The 21858-nt window shown below is 47.7% G+C and overlaps 10 protein-coding genes and 1 non-coding gene across 11 annotated transcripts; 6 read left to right on the forward strand and 5 right to left on the reverse strand.

The window, feature by feature from the left end:
- The first annotated feature begins 149 nt into the window (after positions 1 to 149).
- On the forward strand, positions 150 to 259 carry BZA70DRAFT_t56. Its single transcript has one exon. It is a non-coding gene; the product is annotated as a tRNA-Ser (tRNA).
- An 891-nt stretch (positions 260 to 1150) lies between these two features.
- BZA70DRAFT_194110 (uncharacterized protein) lies at positions 1151 to 2413 on the forward strand. The gene is made up of 4 exons (XM_064910063.1): positions 1151 to 1278; positions 1337 to 1687; positions 1745 to 1845; positions 1902 to 2413. Exons 1-4 carry the CDS (start codon positions 1261 to 1263, stop codon positions 2392 to 2394), a joined length of 963 nt encoding a protein of 320 aa, XP_064767529.1. The 5' UTR covers positions 1151 to 1260; the 3' UTR covers positions 2395 to 2413.
- A 185-nt stretch (positions 2414 to 2598) lies between these two features.
- Positions 2599 to 3704, reverse strand: BZA70DRAFT_194133 (histone-fold-containing protein). The gene is made up of 3 exons (XM_064910064.1): positions 3518 to 3704; positions 3293 to 3426; positions 2599 to 3220 (listed from the first exon to the last, which is right to left on the reverse strand). Exons 1-3 carry the CDS (start codon positions 3620 to 3622, stop codon positions 2803 to 2805), a joined length of 657 nt encoding a protein of 218 aa, XP_064767530.1. The 5' UTR covers positions 3623 to 3704; the 3' UTR covers positions 2599 to 2802.
- Positions 3705 to 6990: 3286 nt separating this feature from the next.
- On the forward strand, positions 6991 to 9492 carry BZA70DRAFT_194165 (SMT3/SUMO-activating complex, catalytic component UBA2). The gene is made up of 4 exons (XM_064910065.1): positions 6991 to 7245; positions 7354 to 7440; positions 7510 to 7593; positions 7674 to 9492. Exons 1-4 carry the CDS (start codon positions 7186 to 7188, stop codon positions 9306 to 9308), a joined length of 1866 nt encoding a protein of 621 aa, XP_064767531.1. The 5' UTR covers positions 6991 to 7185; the 3' UTR covers positions 9309 to 9492.
- Positions 9392 to 10366, reverse strand: BZA70DRAFT_239819 (uncharacterized protein; the record flags this gene model as incomplete). Its single annotated transcript, XM_064910484.1, has 3 exons — positions 9392 to 9648; positions 9717 to 9935; positions 10006 to 10366. 3 exons carry the CDS (start codon positions 10364 to 10366, stop codon positions 9392 to 9394), a joined length of 837 nt encoding a protein of 278 aa, XP_064767532.1.
- Positions 10367 to 10427: 61 nt separating this feature from the next.
- On the forward strand, positions 10428 to 11953 carry BZA70DRAFT_280889 (uncharacterized protein). The gene is made up of 6 exons (XM_064913044.1): positions 10428 to 10604; positions 10668 to 10923; positions 10985 to 11139; positions 11209 to 11332; positions 11397 to 11432; positions 11492 to 11953. The coding sequence occupies exons 1-6, from the start codon at positions 10512 to 10514 to the stop codon at positions 11866 to 11868; spliced, it is 1041 nt and encodes a 346-aa protein (XP_064767533.1). The 5' UTR covers positions 10428 to 10511; the 3' UTR covers positions 11869 to 11953.
- Positions 11954 to 12030: 77 nt separating this feature from the next.
- On the forward strand, positions 12031 to 14542 carry BZA70DRAFT_311595 (Rec8 like protein-domain-containing protein; the record flags this gene model as incomplete). The annotated part of the gene is made up of 10 exons (XM_064914961.1): positions 12031 to 12091; positions 12161 to 12212; positions 12286 to 12421; positions 12491 to 12593; positions 12659 to 13118; positions 13177 to 13707; positions 13774 to 14109; positions 14157 to 14217; positions 14304 to 14460; positions 14491 to 14542. The coding sequence occupies exons 1-10, from the start codon at positions 12036 to 12038 to the stop codon at positions 14540 to 14542; spliced, it is 1944 nt and encodes a 647-aa protein (XP_064767534.1). The 5' UTR covers positions 12031 to 12035.
- Positions 14543 to 14599: 57 nt separating this feature from the next.
- BZA70DRAFT_280901 (GPN-loop GTPase) lies at positions 14600 to 15794 on the reverse strand. Its single transcript, XM_064913045.1, has 4 exons — positions 15644 to 15794; positions 15357 to 15547; positions 15208 to 15287; positions 14600 to 15152 (listed from the first exon to the last, which is right to left on the reverse strand). Exons 1-4 carry the CDS (start codon positions 15689 to 15691, stop codon positions 14608 to 14610), a joined length of 864 nt encoding a protein of 287 aa, XP_064767535.1. The 5' UTR covers positions 15692 to 15794; the 3' UTR covers positions 14600 to 14607.
- A 586-nt stretch (positions 15795 to 16380) lies between these two features.
- Positions 16381 to 17223, reverse strand: BZA70DRAFT_228343 (DHS-like NAD/FAD-binding domain-containing protein; the record flags this gene model as incomplete). The annotated part of the gene is made up of 1 exon (XM_064910230.1): positions 16381 to 17223. A coding segment is annotated over one exon (843 nt), but the record flags the coding sequence as incomplete, so codon positions are not given.
- Positions 17224 to 17685: 462 nt separating this feature from the next.
- On the reverse strand, positions 17686 to 19727 carry BZA70DRAFT_305314 (3-phosphoglycerate kinase; the record flags this gene model as incomplete). The annotated part of the gene is made up of 7 exons (XM_064914787.1): positions 17686 to 18182; positions 18253 to 18373; positions 18438 to 18694; positions 18761 to 19029; positions 19101 to 19421; positions 19497 to 19616; positions 19658 to 19727. The coding sequence occupies 7 exons, from the start codon at positions 19725 to 19727 to the stop codon at positions 18063 to 18065; spliced, it is 1278 nt and encodes a 425-aa protein (XP_064767537.1). The 3' UTR covers positions 17686 to 18062.
- Positions 19728 to 20123: 396 nt separating this feature from the next.
- On the forward strand, positions 20124 to 21845 carry BZA70DRAFT_249434 (60Kd inner membrane protein-domain-containing protein). The gene is made up of 3 exons (XM_064910682.1): positions 20124 to 20289; positions 20366 to 21193; positions 21264 to 21845. Exons 1-3 carry the CDS (start codon positions 20164 to 20166, stop codon positions 21594 to 21596), a joined length of 1287 nt encoding a protein of 428 aa, XP_064767538.1. The 5' UTR covers positions 20124 to 20163; the 3' UTR covers positions 21597 to 21845.
- Positions 21846 to 21858: the final 13 nt, after the last annotated feature.

The raw sequence follows: 21858 nt of genomic DNA on the forward strand, positions 1-21858 counted from the left end.
CCTCGCATTTGAGAACAAATTAAGTAATTAATACGCAAACCAGCATATTGACTCAATACGCTGTACATAACAAAGCAATGACATAGCCATATTTCTCAGCTTATGCTAGCAGCTTATAAAGGCCACGATTTAAAAATTTGTAGAAATTGGGCACTATGGCCGAGTGGTTAAGGCGAAAGACTCGAATTCAGTCAGCTTTGATTCAAAGTTCGATATCTTTTCTCGTTTCGAGGCGCAGGTTCGAGTCCTGCTGGTGTCGCCATTTTTTTGCTTTTGCAATCTACTTTTGGTTTCCTTTTTTTTTTATGCATTTTCTAGATACCGATTGAAGAGTTATTTAATACTTATTTACTACAGCGGAAACTGATGAGCGTAGATCCACATGACATGGATCAATAATGATGTGGTTCTGCCAATCGCATGTTCACCAACAACACGCTGAGAACTTACAAGAAACGATTACCTGAACTCCTGTATTAAACTAGATAATATGTAACATCGAAAGATGAAAACATCACAGCAATTGAATAGAGACAACTCAGAGTAGAGTCGATCAGTACATACTCAATCGTATATCAGCGGTTCCTGTTCGTTCTTCTTCGCCATAGCCGACTCTTGTAGCAACTTGTTCTTGCCCTTCCGGCGCTCTTCCTCCAACTTGGCACTCAGTTTTCCTCCCGTCGCTGATTTTCCTTGATTCCGCAGCTATTAATCCAAAATAAATAGTCTTAGTTAGATATCTCGATCATGAGCACTAGAATGAAAAGACGGTACTCACCTCAGCGGCACGAGCGGCAGCAGTCCTCGGATCCTCAGGCGGCGGCGATGTGCTCGTGGCGGGCTGTCCGGATCCTCCCAGAGTTTTCCCACTTCCTTGAAACCCCTTTGGTTGACTTGGTTTGGCCGGCTGATTCAAAGGCTTTGGCTTTGCCGCTGAAGACGACGTCGGCGGGTTGGCGCTTCCGAGACGTTGACCGCGCGGGCCAGTTCCTTGTACTCTGCTCGAAGGCGGAGTGTCGGCAGAAAAACAATTACCCATGTGTCCTTATCGTCTGTTATGTGAGGTCTTTTGATTCCGTGGATCTGTATTGCGCTGTTCTGTGCGTACAAGCAGATAATGAGCGGGTTATAGAGCACGGACAATCGAGAATCGCGATTTAACTCGATGACCATGAAACTCCCAAGGCGCGGCTCATTACAGAACAACGACAGAACCTTTTTCCATTCAAAACACCAACATTCAATATATTTACAACAAAAATGTCCGGAAAACGAAAGGTAGAGTCTCTATTGATCCTTATGTTGTCTTTTTGTTTTTGCTAACATTGATATACAGCCAAGCCCCGAAGCGGACACCACTAACCCACCTCAGAAGAAACTATCGAGACCAACAACAACTCCACAACCTCGTAAAAACACAGCAGTCTACGTCACGAATCTGCCCCGCGACGTAACCGTTGCCGAAATCGACTCTGTATTTTCCCGCTTTGGATTGATTGCCGAGGATCTTGCAACGGGCGAGAAACGCATAAAGTTATATACCGAGGATGACGGCAAGACATTGAAAGGCGACGCTCTGGTGGTCTACTTCAAGAGCGAAAGCGTGTCTTTGGCCGTTGATATGCTGGACGAGACGGAGTTTCGCCTGGGAAAGCAGAGTACAGGGGAAAAGATCCATGTGCAGCCAGTACGTCTATATTTTTAGATATCCTGGCTGTGCTTTGTACTGACACACCTATTCTAGGCTGATATGAACTACAAAGTCGAAAAAGAACCACAGCCAGTCCAACAGCGCTCGGCACGCGAAAAGCGAGAGCTTCAGCAAAGGGCTCAAAAGATGAATAAGTAAATAAATCTATGTATTAGCATTGAGTGATTGGTCCACTAATATTCTTCTACAGTAAGCTAGCAGCTTGGGACGACGAGGAGCTGGAACTGATCGAGGAACAACAACGACAAAATAATGCGCTTGCTAAACGCTTCAGCAAGGTCGTGATTCTTAAACATGTCTTTACTCTCAAAGAGCTTGAGGAGGATATTACTGCCGCGCTTGACATCAAAGAAGACATCCGCGAGGGCTGCGAGGAGATCGGTCCTGTTACTAGCGTGATTCTGTATGATCTTGAAAGAGACGGCGTGATGAGTGTGCGATTTCAAAAGGAAGAGGACGCAAAGGAGTGTGTGCGTCGCATGGACGGGCGATTTTTCTCAGGAAGACGACTTGAGGCCGCACTGTACGACGGACTCGCGCGGTATAAAAAGTCTGGTAAGAAGAGTGGGGCGACTGACGAGGATGGTGAAAAAGAGGAAGAGGAGCGTTTGAAGAAGTTTGGAGAATGGCTCGAAAGTGGCGCGGCGGATGCCGAAGATGAAGGTGAATGGCATGACGATTAATCGTTTTTCTAATACAGTTTCCCTTCGCTGCTGGGGTCTACGTATCTACTCGAATGCAGTAATCTACAACGTAATATTGACAGCTAATCACTATCTCCTGCCTCTTCGTCCTCTGTATCGTTAAGCATATCAACATCCTTAGCCAAGATATTACTATCACGGCCTCTCGACGACCGCCGGGACACGGTAGACTCCTCCAAGTCAAGAGTGTCTTCGTCGTTGTGTTCTTCCTCTGCGTCTGTAAATTTGTCATCGTCGTCATCATCGTCGTTGGCATCCACGAGTTCCTCGTCTTCATCTTCCTCGTCCTCTTCATCTTCCTCTTCGTCATCCTCCGGTTCGTCATCATCTTCGTCCTCGACTTCAGTTTCTTCATCGTCTCCTCGAGGTCCCTGTGATTTCAACTAGTTAGAACATATTCGTACATATAGAACACAGACACAAGAAACGTACAGCGTTGATCACAGCGGCCTTTCCATCAGCTGTCTTCGCGCGTTTACCAGCCCGTCGCTTAGCAGCACTAGCCTTCTTTGCATTCTGCTGGTCGCCACCCTCGTCCTCAGCATGGGTAGCTGCCTTATCTTCACCCTCAACCTTCGCAGTCTTCGTAGCAGCAAGTTCCTCGTCCTGATCGTGCTGCTGCGGCAGCTGTTGCTGAGACGCGGTCGCCTTTGCTTGTCTTTTCGAGGTGGCTACTTTATTGAACTCGCTCACCTCGGCTTTTAGCCGCGGTAGGAAAAATGGAAGTTCGAGAATCTCGAGCGCTTGGTAAACGTCGTTGGGGTTGATTGTTCGACGGCCGGATTGCACGGTGAGTTCGTTCGCTCTGCAAGAGGATTATTAGTAGGTGTGATCCATACGGCGCAAACTATGAGGAAAAGTTGAAGAATTCACTTACGTGGCAGTCAAGTAGTTAACAAAAACAGTCGCGCTCTTGCTGACTGCAGTCATGGCATCTTTCTGAATCTGTGTATTTTGCGGAAGCACGGATTTCGCTAATCGAGTCACTGTAGCTTTGGGCAACACAAATTCCTAAAAAAAATAAAAAGTCGTCAGTTCAGCACTTATGTGCAGATAAATGCCCAGTGAAAGGAAATTCGATGTGAAGAAAGGGAAGACTTACATCGATACCGGCGCTATCGTTTTTTCCATTCTCGTCGATGTTGGAGTGATCTTCCGTCGCGGGTTGCTCAGCAGCCGGGGACGCAATTTTCTTTGCTCGAGGCATAGCAGTTTATTGAATCCAGGTAGAAGAAATGAGGAAGAAGCAGTGACGAAAGAGAGATATCCCCGTGGGTCTTTCACGCGTCCTCCTTCGACGTCGACGGCGGGCGGTTAAGTAGAAGAACGAAGGTGCTTGAAGACTTTCTTTTCAACTGTCTGATTAATGTATCAACAGAATGTAAGCCGACCAAGATGTATCAATCTGCAAATATTCCCGGGAGAAGGATGGAAGTAGTCACCTGGAATAATTATTGACTGCTAAGGTCTCCTGAATAGAGAACTCCCGACGCGTCTGGCCGCGCAGTCACGTGATAAAATTTATTTTTCTACTTTCGTCTAACTCAGCGCTTACTATTTGCCTACAGTACTCATATGAGCATGTGGATCTTGGACAACGAATGAGCCGGCTGCTCTTCGGATTCTCTTTATGTCTGTTTTTTAGCCGAGTGATAAAGAATGGAATGTGTGTGTATAGTAACCAATCAAGCGGTACTGTTCCTGATTTAATTGATTGATTGGTTTGGTACAGGGAGACTTTAGGCGACGCCTGAACAGTTCAATCTCGTCAAGATCCGAATACTGGCCCCTTTTACACGCCCGCGCTGTGCTTCTGCTTTTTTATTTCTTCTTTTGGATTATTTCAATTCAATTCTGTTACTGTCTATTATAAATCCGAATCTTCTCATCTTCTGTGTCTTGAATGCACAATCTCGGTGCTCTGGTTGCTTGGCCCTGGAGCTGGTGCAATTTATGATAAGCTAATGGTGTCAACCCAGCCTATTTCTCCTGAATTGGTCTGTGTCTCATCTTCTTTCTGTGATTGGTCTGTGTCTCATCTTTTTCCTAACCTCCTTTTTTGCTTTGATTGCTGTTTCTGGCTACATTCCTCTCCATCTGGCGTATATCTTACTTCACGCGCATCTTTCTCCTTCCCTCCTCTCTCTATCTGAAACTGTGCCAGCAAAGCGCGACGTCGGAGACGATAATCATGTCTGAAGTAACTGATTTCGTCAATCGCGCTCTACACTCCGGATTTTCGACAATCATCAAAAACCCGAGCTCGAATAACTCCGCGATTGCAGCAGTCGTCCAACTCGACCTTCTCGCTGCCGCGCTCAAGAGCGAGGCCGAGCCAGTTGCCTACAGAAAGCGCGCTCGTTGCGACAATGCGTTTTTGCGCGTGCCTGAAGGGGCGTTCCCGACCGAGTTCGAGGTCACGGTGCATCTCAAGCTGCTGCGCGTCTTTCGCGACATGCGACTGCATGTGATGACTTGCGATGGACTGTTTGGTGTTCGTAACTCGGCCGTGATTGATGGAAAGTCTCCAGCAAGTCTGCGATGGAAAGTCTACGTTAGTCGTGCCATCGAACGATACACCATATGGCTGGAAAGTCTACCATCCGACCCGCCGAATGGACGTCAGAAACTCACTGGCGGCCGCAGATACTCTCTCGACGAACGTAACTTACCGCCACTCGATATCTTACTGATCTGGCATGTTCATATGCTCAATTCTCGCGTGTACTGGGAGGACATGGTCAGGCACGGCAGGCAAGGAGTCTATACATCTATGAAATTTCCGTGGCAGGCAATCGTTAGTTTTCCTTCCCTTTTTGCTCATTTTCTCTTTCTTCAAAGCCTAACTAGTTTTCTATGCCAGAACCGAGCTATAAAACCCGCAGAATACAAATCGCAAAGCTGGATATATGATCCACCAGTATCCGCAACGAAAGACTTTGAGCGTCGGGCATTGATTCCATACAGCATCCTGGAGGATAAGTTCAGGAAACTAATTGTCTGCCCAATGTGTTATACCGAGCGAATTGAGGTTGAGTGGTGGAACACAAGGAACTCAGGGTGGGCGCAGGACGGATTTGCAAAGACCTGCCCGCAGTGTCATTTCATAATTGGTCCTGAGGAGCTGTCCGGCTTGAAGTTTGTCGATGATTACCAGGAGTTGATCACGCGCTTTGTACCAATGAAGTATGTTCTTCTTCTTTTGCATACTCTTGAATTGAATTAATGCTAATTTTGATGCCTTGAAGAGGATCTTTACTTGACTATGTTGGTGTCACTATCCATAACAAAGACTCAAAAGTCGGACTGGGGAACGACCTCTTACATCAATTGCTAGAGGAATACCCTACCATCAGATTTGCCGGCGAAGACATCGGAACTATCAAGTTTCTCCTGGAAGAGCGTCTCGAGCAAGTCTCGTGTCTTCTCGAGTCCAGTGCCGATGCAGCAGCGCAATGTGACTATACCTTGAATCGGATTTTGAGCAGGTACTCTGCCAACTACTCAGAGTTTGGTCTGGATTTGCAGTCGGCTGTTGCGCGAGAGTTCAAGTTTATAGGCAAGATGGCCTCTCTCGCGTACCTATCTTCGCCGTTTCGCGAGGTCACTATCGGACGCGCATTGGATAGACTGCTTCAATTCTTTGCATTGCAGAGGCAGTATCCGGATCAGGTGATTCGCCCGCCAGTGGATGTCGAGATGGCGTGGCATACATTCCAGCTCCATCCGGGCGCATATCTAGCGGTGTGTTTTGCGGTTACGGGGAAACTAGTCGACCAGACGGATGTCATGAAGTCTGAAGGTATTCTGATTGAAAATGGCGACTTAAACCTGCTCTGGGTAAAAGCATTTCCGGATGATCTGGTTGGGTATGACGGATGTACGTGCGCATTCTGCGAAGCCGAACGGATGTATTGTCTTCAATCCCAGCAGCGCATGCCGCAGTCTTCACTGGGCAAACGCGTAAGCGCAAAACTATCTGGGTTTGCTTTGCCAGAGAAGAAAGGCGGGCCGCATCCGCGGAAATTTGGCGTTGCAGTAGATCGGTTCTACGCGGCCGCGTGCAAGCGCGCAATAGCAAATGGATTTGAAGATGTGGTTAGGTTGAAGCCGACCGAGGTGGACGATACCGGGAAGCTAATATTCTCGCACCCATACTACGCATTCCCGATGAACGGAGACAGTCGCTCATTACATGTGACGGGTATTGACAGGAGTCTGTACCTCCACAGAGATCAGGACGAGTTCAGTTCCGATCAGTCTAGCTCTTCCTCTTCCTCTTTGTTATCATCATCAGCTAAAGAGAAGGACAAGAGCTTTTCTTTTTCTCCTGCTACGTCACCGCTATCTTCGAGTCCACCGGTTCGTGGAGATCAGCATGTAAAGGGAAAGGTCAGTGGCGGTAAACTAGAGGGAGGAGGGGGCGGTGGTCTGACTAGAAGCAGGTCTTTCAAGAATCTTCTCAAGTCGACAGGCAGATCCGTCCCCGCTTTGTAATATTATTCATCGACAATAGCCATTTATCTCATTTAATGGATTTGACCAAACAGTATTCGTAAAAGTGGGACACGGTCAGTCTAAACACTAAACCCTCAAGCATGTGAGCGCGATCATACTGCAATGCTAAAGTCGCGTTATAGCGTAGCATTTACCTACGCGCGCCCGATTACAGCTCTCACGACTTCAAAAGAAGTTCTCGAAAGACAACACTTCGGAACAATAGAGTAAGATATAGCTGTGAAGGCATTTAGCTTAGACAGATAGATCGATATGTCGCGCGACACATATGCAAAACAAATACTGGGGGACGCGTACGAAAACATCAAAAATGTGAGTATTTACAGTACCCCCCGTTTTAACTACTGCGATAATGGCCGCAAGAAATGGCATAAAGAAATTACATACATTCAAGAGTAGTGCTGACAATTCAATGAGTAGGCGAAGATTCTGATGGTTGGCGCTGGCGGGATTGGATGCGAATTGCTGAAGAATCTGGTTTTGGCGGGATTCGGAGAGGTTCATCTGGTTTGTCTCCCATATTCTTTCTCGATTCCAGTTTTTGTGTGGTTCTAACAGTGCGATTGATATCCTTAGGTGGATCTGGACACAATTGATTTGAGTAATCTCAATCGGCAGTTTCTGTTCGGTCATGAGCATATCAAGAAGTCAAAGGCGTTGGCAAGTTATATCTAGCTCGGAGTGGTGGCTTCATTCTGGTTCATTTTGAACCTTTACTAACTCGGATATTCCCACATTAGGTCGCGAAAGAAACTGCGTCAAAATTCAACCCCGAAGTCAATCTGGTTGCTTATCATGCCAACATTAAAGATCCCCAATTTTCCGTCAGTTGGTTCAAAAGTTTCGATCTAGTGATGAACGCTCTGGATAATCTGGACACTAGACGATATGTCAACCGTATGTGTTTGACTGCTAATGTGCCGATGATTGATAGCGGCACTACGGGATATAATGGCCAGATGAGAGTTGTTGTGAAGGGCGTGACGGAGTGTTACGAGTGCAATCCCATTGAGACGCCTAAGAGTTTTCCAGTCTGCACGATTCGTACAACGCCGAGTCAACCGATCCATTGCATAGTCTGGGCTAAAAGCTATCTCTTCAATCAGCTTTTTGGCATCGACGAGGACGAAGCTACAGCTCCCGAGCTCGATAATACGGAAACCGCCGACAACGCCGAGGAATTGAAGAATCTACGAACCGAGAACGAAGAGCTAAAGAAAGTAAAGGACGCGTTTGGGACGCTCGAATTTCCAAAACTTGTGTTTGAGAAAGTGTTCAAGATAGATATTGACCGTCTGCTCTCACTCGCTGACGCGTGGAGGACGCGACGGCCTCCAGTGCCGCTCGACTACAGCGCTGTGAAGACAGCTGCCGACGAAGCTGGTCTTGATTCTCAGAAGAAAGTTACCATGCTCGCGGCCGATGATCAGCCGATCTGGAACTTAGTTGAGAATTTTGCGGTGTTTGCTGATAGCATCAGTCGACTGAGCAATCGGCTCGTTGAGCTCCAGCAAGAAGCTGGTAGCCAATCAAAGAAGCCGATTTTGGTGTTTGACAAGGACGACGATGACACACTTGATTTTGTGACGGCTGCGGCAAATCTGCGGTCGATTGTGTTTGGGATCGAGACCAAGTCGAAGTTCGAAATCAAGCAAATGTCAGGAAACATCATTCCGGCGATTGCAACCACAAACGCGATCGTGGCGGGATTGTGCGTCACGCAGGCGTTCAAGATTCTGAACAACGATCTCGAGCACGCAAAGATGGTGTACATTTCACAGCCTCCTGCGCGAATGCTCAGTGCGGGCACCTTGCCACCGGCGAACGTTCATTGCGGAGTTTGCGGGATTGCGCGGGCTGCCATTTCAGTGGATCCGGAGAAGTTGACTTTGGGCGACTTTTTGGAGAAGGTATTGAAGAGCAAGCTTGGTTACTCTGAGGAAGTGAGTATCGTGACGTCAAAGCTACTGTATGATATCGAGTTTGACGACAATCTCGAAAAAACGTTTGTAGAGTTGGGTGTCAGCGACGGCAGCTTTATCACCATTATGGACGAAGAAGAGCCAGAAGACGGTTCACCTGGACGGGTGAACTTGGAGTTTATAGTATTGGCTAAGGGCGACAAGAATGGCGATGCCGAGGGAGACGCTTATGTACTTGATCAGATTCCCGAGATACCCAAGAAGCCCAAAGCTGAAAAAGAGCCCGCCTCGGAAGATGAAGGGATGATTGTGGCAAGTGCTGCGCCGAAGCGGAAGGCTGACGAAATCAGTGGGGATGACACAAACTTGAACAAAAAGTCAAAGACAGATGGGAATGGGGATAGTGCCACGATAGTGATTGATGACGAGGATGGAGCGTTTTTGATTGACTGATTAGAGAGCTACGATATTGCAAGGGAGCGAGCGCGCATGCATGTATAATTAAACCATAATATGTGTTGATCATTGCAGGATGTTTATAAAGAAACGCTGAAGCCGCCATCAAGAGTGAGGATGGCTCCGTTGCAATAAGTGTTTTTGATTAGAAACATGGCCGCGTCGGAGACTTCCTCGACTGAGCCAGTGCGGCCTGCGGGGATGCGCTCGAGGAAGGCTTGCTCTGCTTTGCTGGAGACGCTCTCACTCAGCATACCGGTGTTTATCAGTCCCGGCCGAATCGCGTTGACTCGTACCCGCTTCCCTCCTAATTCCGTGGCCAGCGCCTTTGTCAACCCTGAATAGATGTAACGAGCCAGATTAGCTAAAAAATGCAAAGAGCAGAGAGCTTATAGAAATAATTACCTTCAATACCACCTTTACATGCAGCGTAGATAGACGACCCTCGGCCTGCCCTGGATGATAAGACAGAGGAGATGTTGAGGATTGATTTTTCTGTGCGTGAGCGCATCATTGAGCGGGCGAATGTGCGGCAGGAGTATATTGTGCCCATTAAATTAGTGAATACAATGTCTTCGATCTCTTCTGGGGTCATTAGGCAGAGAAGTTTAGTCTGCGCAACGCCTATATAAATATCATGTTAGAATTAATATTGTAGATAGCAGAAATCTGAAAAAGCATTGATAATGCGCACCGGCTGCGTTGACGACGATATCGATGCTTGCGGGATCAACTCCGCCCAAATCGTCGGCGGTCCACACTCTCCTCGTACTAGCAACATCAAGCTGGACCGCTTCGTGCATCTGGCCCATTGATGTATCAAGTTCTGAAGCAGCATCTTGGGCTACCGATAACGTACGACTGAGCAGTATACACGACGCGCCGTCGGTTGCGAGTCGGGACGCGATGGCGAGGCCGATGCCACGAGAACCGCCGGTGATGAGGCAGGTTTTACCGGATAGCGCAGGAGTAGAAGCAGTCGTAATCAATCTTGAGACACTTATTCGAAGACAACTAGAAAGCGCTGTCCTCCGTAGTATCTTGCATGAGAACATTGCTGTTGTATCGTGGAGGAGCGGGAATATTTCTGGTTTGTCGATGACGAAATGCATCGCGTCTGAGCCGCACGCTTTTGAGTAAAATATTATTGTGTAGGGTGTGTTACGACCTACAGATTTCAGTACTGAGCAATATTCGAAGATGACTGGTGTTCGAGAATCTGCGAAGTACATCTTCGAGAATGCGGACGACGTCTCGATTGATCTCGATGCATGCCAAAGGGCCGCTGCTAGTGTAAGGATTCAAAACTCATTAGGAAATTCAACTGGAGCTAATCGAGCAGCTTTCTTTCTCCAGATATACGCAAGCATGCTCGAGAAGTCTTACTCTACAGAGACATGGTCGAGCCATGTACTGAATCCTGATAGCAAAGAGCCTGCAACAGTGGACTGGATCTTCGTCGTTGATCTCTTGAACTTCAGTTTCTGGTCGGACGTGGACGATAAAGATACCGGGAGATCAGATACCCAGCGGTTTACGGTCTCGTGGCTGGGACAGCAATGGACTGGATATTGGAGCTTGTGTGCTGCAATCAACCGCGCTCTTGCTGAGGGTACTGCAGGTTTTGGTTTTGTGTGAAGGGAAATATCACTTACAACTGTCACCACGAATAGGAATCCCAATCACTACGCCAGCCTTCTGGATCGACAAGGAGAAATGCTCAGATGATGTGATAAGACACATATTCAGGTCTGAGACAGCGGAGCAAGTTCCCATGTTGAAAGAACGAATTGCATGTTTGCGCGAGGCCGGCGAGGCTCTCACCACCGTATGCGAATTCCCTCTACTGCAGCATTGATTTTCTACTCTAGTTCAACTGACATTGGCTATTATCCAGAGATTCGGAGGCAGTTTCGTCGGCTGCATTGCGGAAGCGAATGAGTCCGCTGTAGAGCTCGTCAAGCTGATTGTGGACAATTTTCCTTGCTTTCGTGATGAATCAGAGTACAAAGGACGAACCGGTATGGCAGACCACGTTGCTCTTATCCAGACTCTATATGAGTGCTAACTCACCCGATGCTATAGTCAAAATATACAAACGAGCGCAGATCTTGGTATCTGGTGAGCTTCGACAGACGATCTACACAAAAGCCTAGACACGAATACTAACTTATTTACAGACATCTGGGCATGCTTTAATCAGCAGTCGTACGGGAAGTTCACCGATATCGATGAGATAACGATGTTCGCAGACTACCGAGTGCCCCAGATCCTTCACTCTCTGGGTTGCCTAAAGTACTCTGACAGCCTAACCTCGCACGTTCAGAGCCTTCAACCGATTCCCCACAACGACCCCCGAGAAGTAGAGCTTCGTGGTTGCAGTATTTGGAGCGTGGAATTGATCAAGGAGGAGATCATGAAGCAGCATCCCGGCACCAAGATCAATGCTATCTTGATTGATTTCTACCTTTGGGATACCGCCAAAGAGATACAAAATGAGATGGGAGAGAAGCAGGAAGCTATACAGTGTCACCGGACAAGAAGTGTGTTTTACTAAGGTTATACGCAATGATTATTCTTGAGCAAAGGCTTTGTAGAGTTGGTTCAAAAAAATATCTAAATGGCAGAGTAATATATAAACCCTAAAATCGCGTCGACGCGTTATGAGACGCGTCGCGCTTCTGCATCATTTCGTTCTTCTCTTTCTCTAACGATAGCACTGCTATGTTTTATTCACACGATATCTTGACACGGAAGTCAAACGGCTTAAGCACAGCTTGGTTAGTAGCTTATGTCTGGCGACCATTGTTAAAAAAATACGATACTCATATATGCGCGGATGTGTGTAGGCTCGTTGCGACTCTTGGGGCAAAGTCGTCCTTGAAACGCGTTTACAAGAAGGTATGATAGATTGCCTTATATATCCTACAATGTCATGTAAAGTAGTGGCTAACGAATCTGAATTGTCTATTAGGACATTCTCGGCGTATCGATTCCCGATGCTTGCGATGTGGTGATGCATCCGCCGCAGCCCTTGGCTCTTCGTCTCAGCGCGAGCTTGCTGTACGGGCTCATCCATATTTATGCTCAAAAGTCTGGGTTTCTCTTTGGTATGTTATTAGATGCTGTGATTTTATTGAAGAAAGTAATGGAGGACATGTTACTGACATGAATCGAAGATGACGTTTCGACGGCCTATACCAAGATCACACGCGCGATTCTAGACGTCCACCAAAACGAAGCTCGTCTGGCGAACGACCTACATCATACGAAAGCGAGTCGGTAGGTGTTTTAGCCTGACAGATTGTATTTTTGGCTGGAGCAGTTAATATTGACAATTCATCAAGACCTGATCAGTTGGTATTACAGGACGACCCTGCGTTTTCCATTGATTTTGGATTTCTTGGAAATGATTTTCTAGCAGCCTCTCAAGATACTTTCCCGGAAGATCTGGGAATCACTCAGGATTATAACCACCAAGCCGACAGAAACTTCATTGGGGCATATAACATAGATCCCTCATCCGACCTGCCCGACGACGCTTCCTTTTCTTCAAACCCTACGTCGGCCTACATGTCCCAATCTGGTGTTCTCTCCTCCGACCCTTTCGAGATGCCCGGGTTTGATGACGATCTCGGCCAAGTATCGTTTGAGTTCTCACATAACGGGAATGTCATAGATTTTGACTATGACGACAACGGCATCGGTGGTGGCGGCAGTGGAGCAGGTGGAGCAGCGCAGAGCAGCGGGCAGCGAGCGTATAGGGAGATGGTGTTTAACGATGACGATTCCTTTGATCATGTTCAAGTTTGCGATTTCCTTTGATTTTCTCTCAATGGGTTACGTTTTAACGATTGTTTTATAGCCTATCGATCCGAAGCTCGCGAGTATCGTGTTTGATTACGACGCTAACATGTATCCGACGATTCCAGAGATAGACGATAGTATTCCGCTAGTCTTATCATCCACACCTGCTATCGACAATGTTGACGAAGATCCTGCCATAAAATCAAAATACCCAAAGAAACGGAAAGCGCCGTCTTTGCCTACAGTTGATGAGGTTACCGAGCTCTCAAATGATATACTGCGCAGCTCGCGAGACGAGTATACGCACCTAATGGCGACTGAGACTGAGTCTGCGAGAGCAAAAAGAGTCAGGCGCTACGTGATGAAGAATTCAGCTCCATATTTTGTATTTGGAGGGGATTTGATTGGCGATCTGTACTCTGACATCAGCCTCGCTTATCCGTCAGTACTTCCGGGAGGGAAAAGTCTGTCGCCTCCGTCTGTGGCCGATGGAGATATTGATACTGATTTCGACGACAATGATTACGAAAATGCACTCGGAGATGTTCCGCAAGGGGGGAATATCAACAGTCTTCCGATCGACTTTGACGTAAGAATGACTTAAATAGCTTTGAAGTCTATTGCTCACACGTGAAACGGTTTTTGTTCTGTATAGGGTGATGTTGAGGACCCAAGACAATTGTCCACCGAACTGCCGTACATGCAGTCCTCCTCGCTCCTGCCCTGGAATATCTCGGTGAACAGTAACAATAACAACTCGATGATCTCAACTGCATCTGCCTCGCATCAGCACAGCTTAGCGCTCCACTCATCGACCGATAATCTTTTCTTCACGAATCGGCAAAGAAGAAGCTCTAGTAGCGGACTTCTCAGGAATAGCGGTGGCCAACGCAAACGATCGACTCTTATTCCGTCAGATCTGGATAGCCATGCGGAAGATGCTGAGTATTTTTCAGACTCTGATGGTATTACCTTGCGTTTCTTTTTGATAGTATTGGAATGACCTAATGTAGTGCTCTATTTTTTATTCGTCTTTAGATCTTGAGTCACTCCCTCCTACAGAACATCTACTCCGTCTCGAAGATCGTAATTTCTACGAGTAAGCAGAGCCAAATGATAAGTACTGAGTCAATCAGAGCTAACAGTTGCCTTTAAGTTATGTGACTATGAAAATGGACGTTTTAGGAGTCAAAAGTCTCGAGTTCTCCGCCATACTTTCGCAGCAGGAGAACTCTCAATCGGTGGCTTCTCAAGGATTTCTCCATGTACTGACCTTAGCCAGCGTAGGCGCCTTATCGGCGGAGCAATCTGGCCCCGGCTCTGTAACTGTATCGGTTGCAGAGTAAGTTTTTGTTTGCTATCTGATTGCTAGTTTGCTGGATTCTCTTGATCTGTCGCCTGTTACTTGTTTGCTTAACCTCTGACGTTGCTTTGGCTTTTTGCTACTACCAATTTTGCGTTCTTTTTACAAATAATATACATTTATAATCTATCCCTGATTTATAAGCTGTGCAATTAAATCACCCGCAGGATCATCCTGTTCATCGCCTTCCTCAAACGCCTCATCCTTCGGTTCTTTCGGCTCCTGCGCCTCAGCCCACTGTGTGATATCGTCGATATAACTCAAGATCATCGCGACTGAATCTGAGTTTGTAGAATCTAGAGGCAAAAATTGAACCATTCCGAAATCATCGATAAGCTCGACTAGCGCCCGATTGAGATCGTAGAATTTTGAATTCGTGCTCGAGTTGATGCCCGACAGGAGTGTGGCATCTGGACTCAGAAATGATTTTATCTGCTGCTTTGACATATCGTCTTTGATCAAATCAAGTTTGCTGAGAATGTTGATGTGCGGGAGTTCAAGAAGGATCATTGCTGACATTGCGCTCATTACACCAGAGAAGAATTTGGGTCGGTCAATCACGAAGGGGGCTTCAAGTAGATAGGAGGCGCAGAGTGAGAAGCCGAGATTTTGCGTGAGGTGTTTTGCTAGCGTAGGTAGGACTGGGATGTGTGTGTAAAGCTCGATTTGTCCTGAACATCGTCAGTATTTTGAATCTGAGGAAAGAGAAGAGAGAGCATGACGCACCTGGGCAGTCAAAAATTAAGAACTCATCTTCATAATCTCCGATTTCTTCATCCAGCCAGTCGAGATGATTCATCAAAAACCTGCGGTCCCTTTGTTAATTCATACTTCCAAAAGCCTCTATATCATAAAAAACCTTCAAGGAGCCATACTCAAAACAATACAACAGACCACCGTTTGGTCCAAACGACATTTCCTGCATAACATCTTCCAGCGAGATCAGGTCTCGGATATCGACTGTGAATTCATATTCTCCTGGTTCTGCCGCCGGATCCAGATTAACAAGATGTGCTCGTCGGCCTACACTTTGAATGTGATTCAATAGCGAGGAACAGAATGTGCTCTGTCATTTGTCAGGACGTTAGATGCTATTATTCATGGATATAGAAGTAAAAGCATTGTTGAGGCTCCAGCCAAGGCCAAAGAGTTGCTTGCTTACCTTTCCAACACCGGCAGGCCCTAAGACCATTACACCCACTCTTGACATAATTGCTTCGTATAATTAAAGCCAAAGAAAGGAGATGGAAGAAAAGTTGTGAAGATTTTTGAGAATAAATCACTGAAGTGTACTTTGAAGTGCGATCTGAAGTTGAAATGTCCCAACTGACAGAATAAAATTTCCCAAAACCTTAAATAATGTCCTTGGGTCGTCCCTTCCTGCTTTGGGTATTACGATTGATTATGTGAAGAATTAAAAGCAGAAGTCTCAAGAGATGGCAAAAATAAAAGCCTTAGTGTTTTGATGAAATTCGATTATTTTACAGATCAATAATATGTAACCCGAGAAATACAGACTCCTTATAGTAATAATGTACTCCTGTTGGCCGCACGTCCAAACGACTACCTTTTATTTTCCTCTGATTTCACGACAACGCCTGTTAGCAACGGCGCGGTCGGCTCCACAGTCGCTGTACTAAAAACAGGCTGCTTTCCCATATCCTTGTGTATATCTTGTGTAGTACCAGACTGCTTTTTGATCTTTCCTAAAGACCTGATGTCGCCCTGTGACTTCACAGCCAGTTTCTCCCACTCGGCAGTAGCAGCAGCAGCGGCAGCAGCCTGTTTTGTGTTGTTCGTTTTATTTTTGCTTGCAGTGGCCACTCGTCGTCGTTTAGCTGCTAATTTCTTTCCGGCAGACGCAAATTCTGTACTGTAGCGCTCCAATATGTCCGGCAGGACTTGACAGTCGCCCTTTATCTTGTAATCGAAAACGTCGTCGAGCATCTTGATCGCTGGAGGCTCCTCTTCGTTCAGCCATATCACCGATCCACCAACCGAGTGCACCGCGCCGGCCATCTCTTTGACAATCCGGCGGACCCCAGGAATCCGTAAGCTAGTTCCAACCACGAGGAGCGCGTCTGGCCGTGAACGCAGATCAGTAGCCGTGACGCTGCCGATGGCTTCGCCGTCGGGGTTGAACTCGTTGTAGAGCACTATCCGCGGACGTAGCTTTCCAATGCCTTGCTTCCGCTTGCCTACAACTGCACGCACGTCATCTAGCTCGCGACACTCAACACAGTCGGCAGTATCAGTCTGACCAAACGCCGCAGGGTCAAAAGGTCCTGTCCAACCACATTTGGCGCAGACCATTGTTTTGAGCCCACCGTGCAGTTGAATGGTTTTTGGCCAAGGGGCTTTTGATGGCAAAGGAACGGCAGTCCCCAAACCTGTGAGTGAGAGCTCAAGACAGTCAACATTTTGTGTGTAAAGTCGGAGTAATCGGTTCTCGGTCGCGATCCGTGAGAGCATATGATGGAACTTTGTCGCAGGCGAGCTACTGGTGATTGCAAAGAGCGAGTTGACCATCGTGTGAAACTGTGCAGTAGACTCAGCGTCACTGTAAACAGACGAATCAAACATAGACTGCCCGCTGCCTTTCAAATTGAACCCTTTCTTCACTGTTCTGAATAATCCGTTCGCTGATCGGAAATCTGGAATCCCTGCCTGCACCGAGATTCCGGCGCCCACCACAACAACTAATCGCTTGGATCGATAAAGCGCTTTGTGAATTGCCTCAAGAACCAGGAGGCAATCGTCGTCGACGTCCTTTTCGTCGACCAGACTAGTTCGCAGAGTGTAAGAGATTGGTTGGCTTCGTTCGCCCTTTTGTCCACCTCCGCCAGCTGATGATCCCAGAGCTCGCTTCTTGGACTGCTTGACCGCCGGTTTAGTCCCGCGTTCCTGTTGCATTTGCTGCTGCTGCTGCTCTGTTTTCACTCCAATAACTAGACCAGGTGTAGCACTACAGCTCTTATCGGCATCCATTTCTTCCAAGTCACAAGCCAATAGAGCTCGATTCACTCGTAATTATCAGCCTTTTCCGTGTCCTGTACTGCTTATAACTTAATCTTGCTCATATAATTGAAGACAGTTCATTGTGAGCTCCGTTTTTCACTGCATCACGCATTCCAATCCCTTGCTTGAAGAAGACGATTTTGACGATGTTTGATAGATGAGATGGCTGGCTAGCTGCACAGGGGTAGTGTGATACCCTAAACCTATTCCCAACGATAATTACAAGCTTTGAATACAAAGATCAAGAGTTATATTTTCACACATTATTCAAAATTCTATGGGAGTCTTATCGATACCCTTAATAGTAAATTAAATGATTTTAAGATATAATAAGGCTGTTGCACTTATCTGACAAAGATTGCTGGAAGAAAACACATGAGCAGATCAATACGAGTCGACGCCCATAGTCTGTGAATCTATTGAAGACCCAAAGAGAAGATCAAGAGCAAAGCAATGGGAACAAAAAAAAAGACCAGCTCTTAACGATCCATCGCAGAGCCCTTTATTATCTTTCCGTATTCTTCTACTCCCGCGGTTATGCCTCTTCGCTACCTTTCAGACGCTTATTTCTCGCTCAGAGCAGCAACACCGGGCAGGACCTTACCCTCGAGGAGCTCGAGAGAGGCACCACCTCCGGTAGAGACGTGCGAAAGCTTGTCCTCAGCTCCCCACTTCTTGGCGACCTATATCATAAAAACAAGGAAATTAGTGCTATTCACAATAATGGAAATTAGGCATAGCGATTTGACATACGGTAGCAGTGTCACCACCTCCGACGATGACGGTGGTTCCGGAAGCAGCAGCAGCGACAGCGGCGTCGAGAACGGTCTTGGTTCCCTTGGCGAAGTTGTCGAACTCGAAAACACCGGGAGGTCTATATATCAATGATGATTTGCGTCAGCAAGGGCTCATGGCAGCAACTAAGCACAATAACATACCCGTTCCACAAGATGGTCTTAGCCTCAGCAACGGTCTCAGCAAACAGCTTAGCACTCTTCTCGCCGATATCAAGACCAATGAGACCGTCTGCGATTCCAGTCTCGTCGGTGGCGTAGCCAACAGTAGCGTCCTTGGAGAACTTGTCGCCAGTAACGTAGTCGACGGGAAGGACGACCTTGACGCCATGGGCCTTAGCCTTCTCGAGAATAGCGCCAACGGTCTTGGCACCTTCTTCATCATAGAGGGAAGCTCCGATCTATAAATACGCGAGTGGAGTGAGTAATGTGACTATACGAGAGATCAATTGACAGATAGAACGTACCTTGACATTCTCAAGAGCCTTCTTGAAGGTGAAAGCCATACCACCTCCGATGATGAGGGCATCGACCTTTGAGATCAAGTTGTCGATGAGCTGGATCTTGTCAGAGACCTTAGCACCACCGAGGATGGCGAGGAAAGGACGCTCGGGGTTCTCGAGGGCCTTCGCGAAGAAGTCCAGCTCCTTCTTGACCAAGAATCCAGAGGCTCTCTGGGGAAGCTCAACACCAACCATGGAGCTGTGGGCGCGGTGAGCGGTTCCGAAGGCATCGTCTGGTGGTTGAAAAGAGAGAGTTAGCGGGGTGATACGACTGGCGATCAACGACTATGCAAGGGTTACGTACTGACGTAGACATCGGCAAGAGCGGTCAATCCCTTGCGGAACTTCTCGACGTCCTCGGGGGCGCACTTGACCTTCTTTCCGTCGACCTTGGAGGAACCCTCCTCCTCAGCGTGGAAGCGGAGGTTCTCGAGCAAGATGATCTCGCCGGCGGAAGCGGCATTGACCTTGGCCTCGACTTCGGGGCCAACACAGTCAGGAAGGAAAGTAACGGGCTTGCTGAGGAGCTTGGAGAGCTCGTCAGCGACAGGCTTGAGCGAGTACTTCGGGTTGACCTGGCCGTCGGGACGGCCAAGGTGGGATGCGAGAATGACAGCCTTGGGCTCTAAAAACAAGGTGGGGTGAGCGGGGCGGATCAAATGGGCCAAACGCTAAGCAAGAGGCATTGGAGAAGACATACCCTGCTCAATGGCGTACTTGATAGTAGGCAGAGCGGCAACAATACGCTGGTTGTTGGTGATGGTCGATCCGTCTAGGGGAACGTTGAAGTCTGGGGTAAAGAAGGGTATCGGATGAGTGACTGGAGCATAGGAGGCAGAGCGAAAGAGTGGAAAGACATACCGACGCGGATAAAGACGCGCTTTCCCTTGAGGTCGACATCAGTGATGGCAAGCTTGTTAGTCAAAGACATTTCGGAAGGATTATTGATCAATTGAATTGACGGATGGGAGGAGAGATGTGCAAGTGGATGATGTGTGGAGAACGAGGGAGGGAAGAGAGGAAGAAGAAAAGAGAAGAGGAAGAAAACTGCGCCGCGCGAGAATTCAGGATTCGGTCTTGTCACGACATCGATGCAGGCTTCCGTCAACCGTCTGCCTTCTTCCGAATCCTCTGCCGAGACTGTTTACTATTTCCTTTTATTGCTCTCACTCGTAGCTGCTCGCCGATTTTGCCATTCCGCTGCTGTCTGTAGTCGTAGTCTGCGCTGTAATCCCAGATATAACAAATATCTTATGTAATACTACCCAAACCCATTCTCTCGGGCCTGCGTTAATTTTACATCGCTTCGGTGTCTTCGAGAGAGCATATTGCTGTAGCTATAGCGAGTAAGAGGCACAGCGAAAGAAATGCGCCCACCCACTGTTGCAAGGACAATTACAGCGGCAGGGGTCACGGCAATTCTTAGGCCAAGACTGTTCGCAGGCTCTGTTGGTATCAGGACTGCCTTGAACAGAGGTGGTCAAATCAGACAGGTATTTGCTTCCGCAGCTACGAGCTACTATCAACTCTTGTAAAGGGAAGAGCGATGTTCTCACACTATTTCACCAGTTTTCCTTTCCGTCGGCCACCTTGCTTGCTGCCACACGCCCATCAATATCGATATTCGAATCATCCCAAGCACACTCGCGGCGCACGTTTTTTTCAAGCCCGTCGCCGCCTCCTCGGCCGTCATCGTCATCGAGCAATGAATTCGTGCCGGACGAACCGGTTCCTGCAAACGAGCCAGTGTACGATTTTGTGCCGGAACCAGCATACGATTTGGCTGCGCAGGGTGCAGCGTCATCGACAGCTCCCGTTGATGCGCTGAACACGCTCTCATCGACGGTTCTTGATGCGACTTCGAACACAGTTGCAGCTGCAACCGCGGCGGCCCAGCCTTCGCTGCAATCGCTAGGTCTTGCGCAGACCTGGGTCTGGCCCTCAGATATTTGCCAACACTTGCTTGATATTGTGCACAGCCAGGTCGGTCTGCCATGGTGGGGGACGATCATTTTGACGACTGTTACTGCGCGCCTACTGTTGTTTCCGATTTACATGAAATCCTCGGACATGACTGCACGCGTCCAGCAGATCCAGCCTGAGATTCAGGAGCTGTCGCATGAATTTGCCAACGGTGACAAGTCGGTCGAGGAGTTTGTCGCTGGCCGCAAAGCGATCATGGAGAAGCACGGTATCAGACAGCGATGGGTGCTCGCGCCGCTATTCGTCAATCTTATATTTGGATTTGGTATGCTTCTTGGTATCGAATATATGGCAGTCAAGGGCGCTCCAGGGTTCGCGACTGAGGGAACCGCGTGGTTTCCAGACTTGAGTGCTAGAGATCCATATCTGGGACTGCACTTTATCACCGCGACGCTTTTGACGGCGGCTTTTAAGGTGAGCTTGAATTAACAATCCTATGCTCGTCGTGAGGCAGTACTGACTGAATATGATATCTTTTTGACAGTTTGGAGGTGAAGTTGGCATCAACACGATGGGTCCGAAATTCATGCGAATAATGCTAGTGCTGCCCTTCGCGTCTATTCTGTTTACGATGGGGCTTCCGTCAGCCGTGATGCTCTATTTCAGTGCATCGAGTGTCTGTAGTATCGGACAGACATACTTGCTGCGCAGCGCATGGTTCCGAACGTGGGCGCGCATGGCGCCGATGGTCAAGCCGGCAGCTCCGTCTGCTGCTAGTCAGCAGGCACAGCTTGACCTGCAGAAGCAATTCAATATGATGCTTGAGGCGGCGAAGAAAGCTGCGAATCAGAAGGGGCCGAAGCCTCCTCTTGAATGAGTGATATGTAAACAAGCCTTGTACATAATTTATGATTCAAACAAAAGAGTGGTGTTGACGATTGGTACCGGGCTACGGGGTCAAATAGAGAAAGCCTACCAATAAGTAGGGCAGCAGGAGATGGATCAAGAAAAGTAAACAAAAACAAGGTACACGGTAACTCTAATGGAGTAAGAAGAAATAAAAATTATCGTAGCGGGGAACCGGGGAAAAATGGAAGCGATAAAAAAGCCGAAGAGAGGTCCACTATATCTACGTCGCT

This window comes from Myxozyma melibiosi (assembly GCF_037950935.1).
Source record: "Myxozyma melibiosi strain Phaff 52-87 chromosome Unknown BZA70scaffold_8, whole genome shotgun sequence".
NCBI lineage: Eukaryota > Fungi > Ascomycota > Lipomycetes > Lipomycetales > Lipomycetaceae > Myxozyma > Myxozyma melibiosi.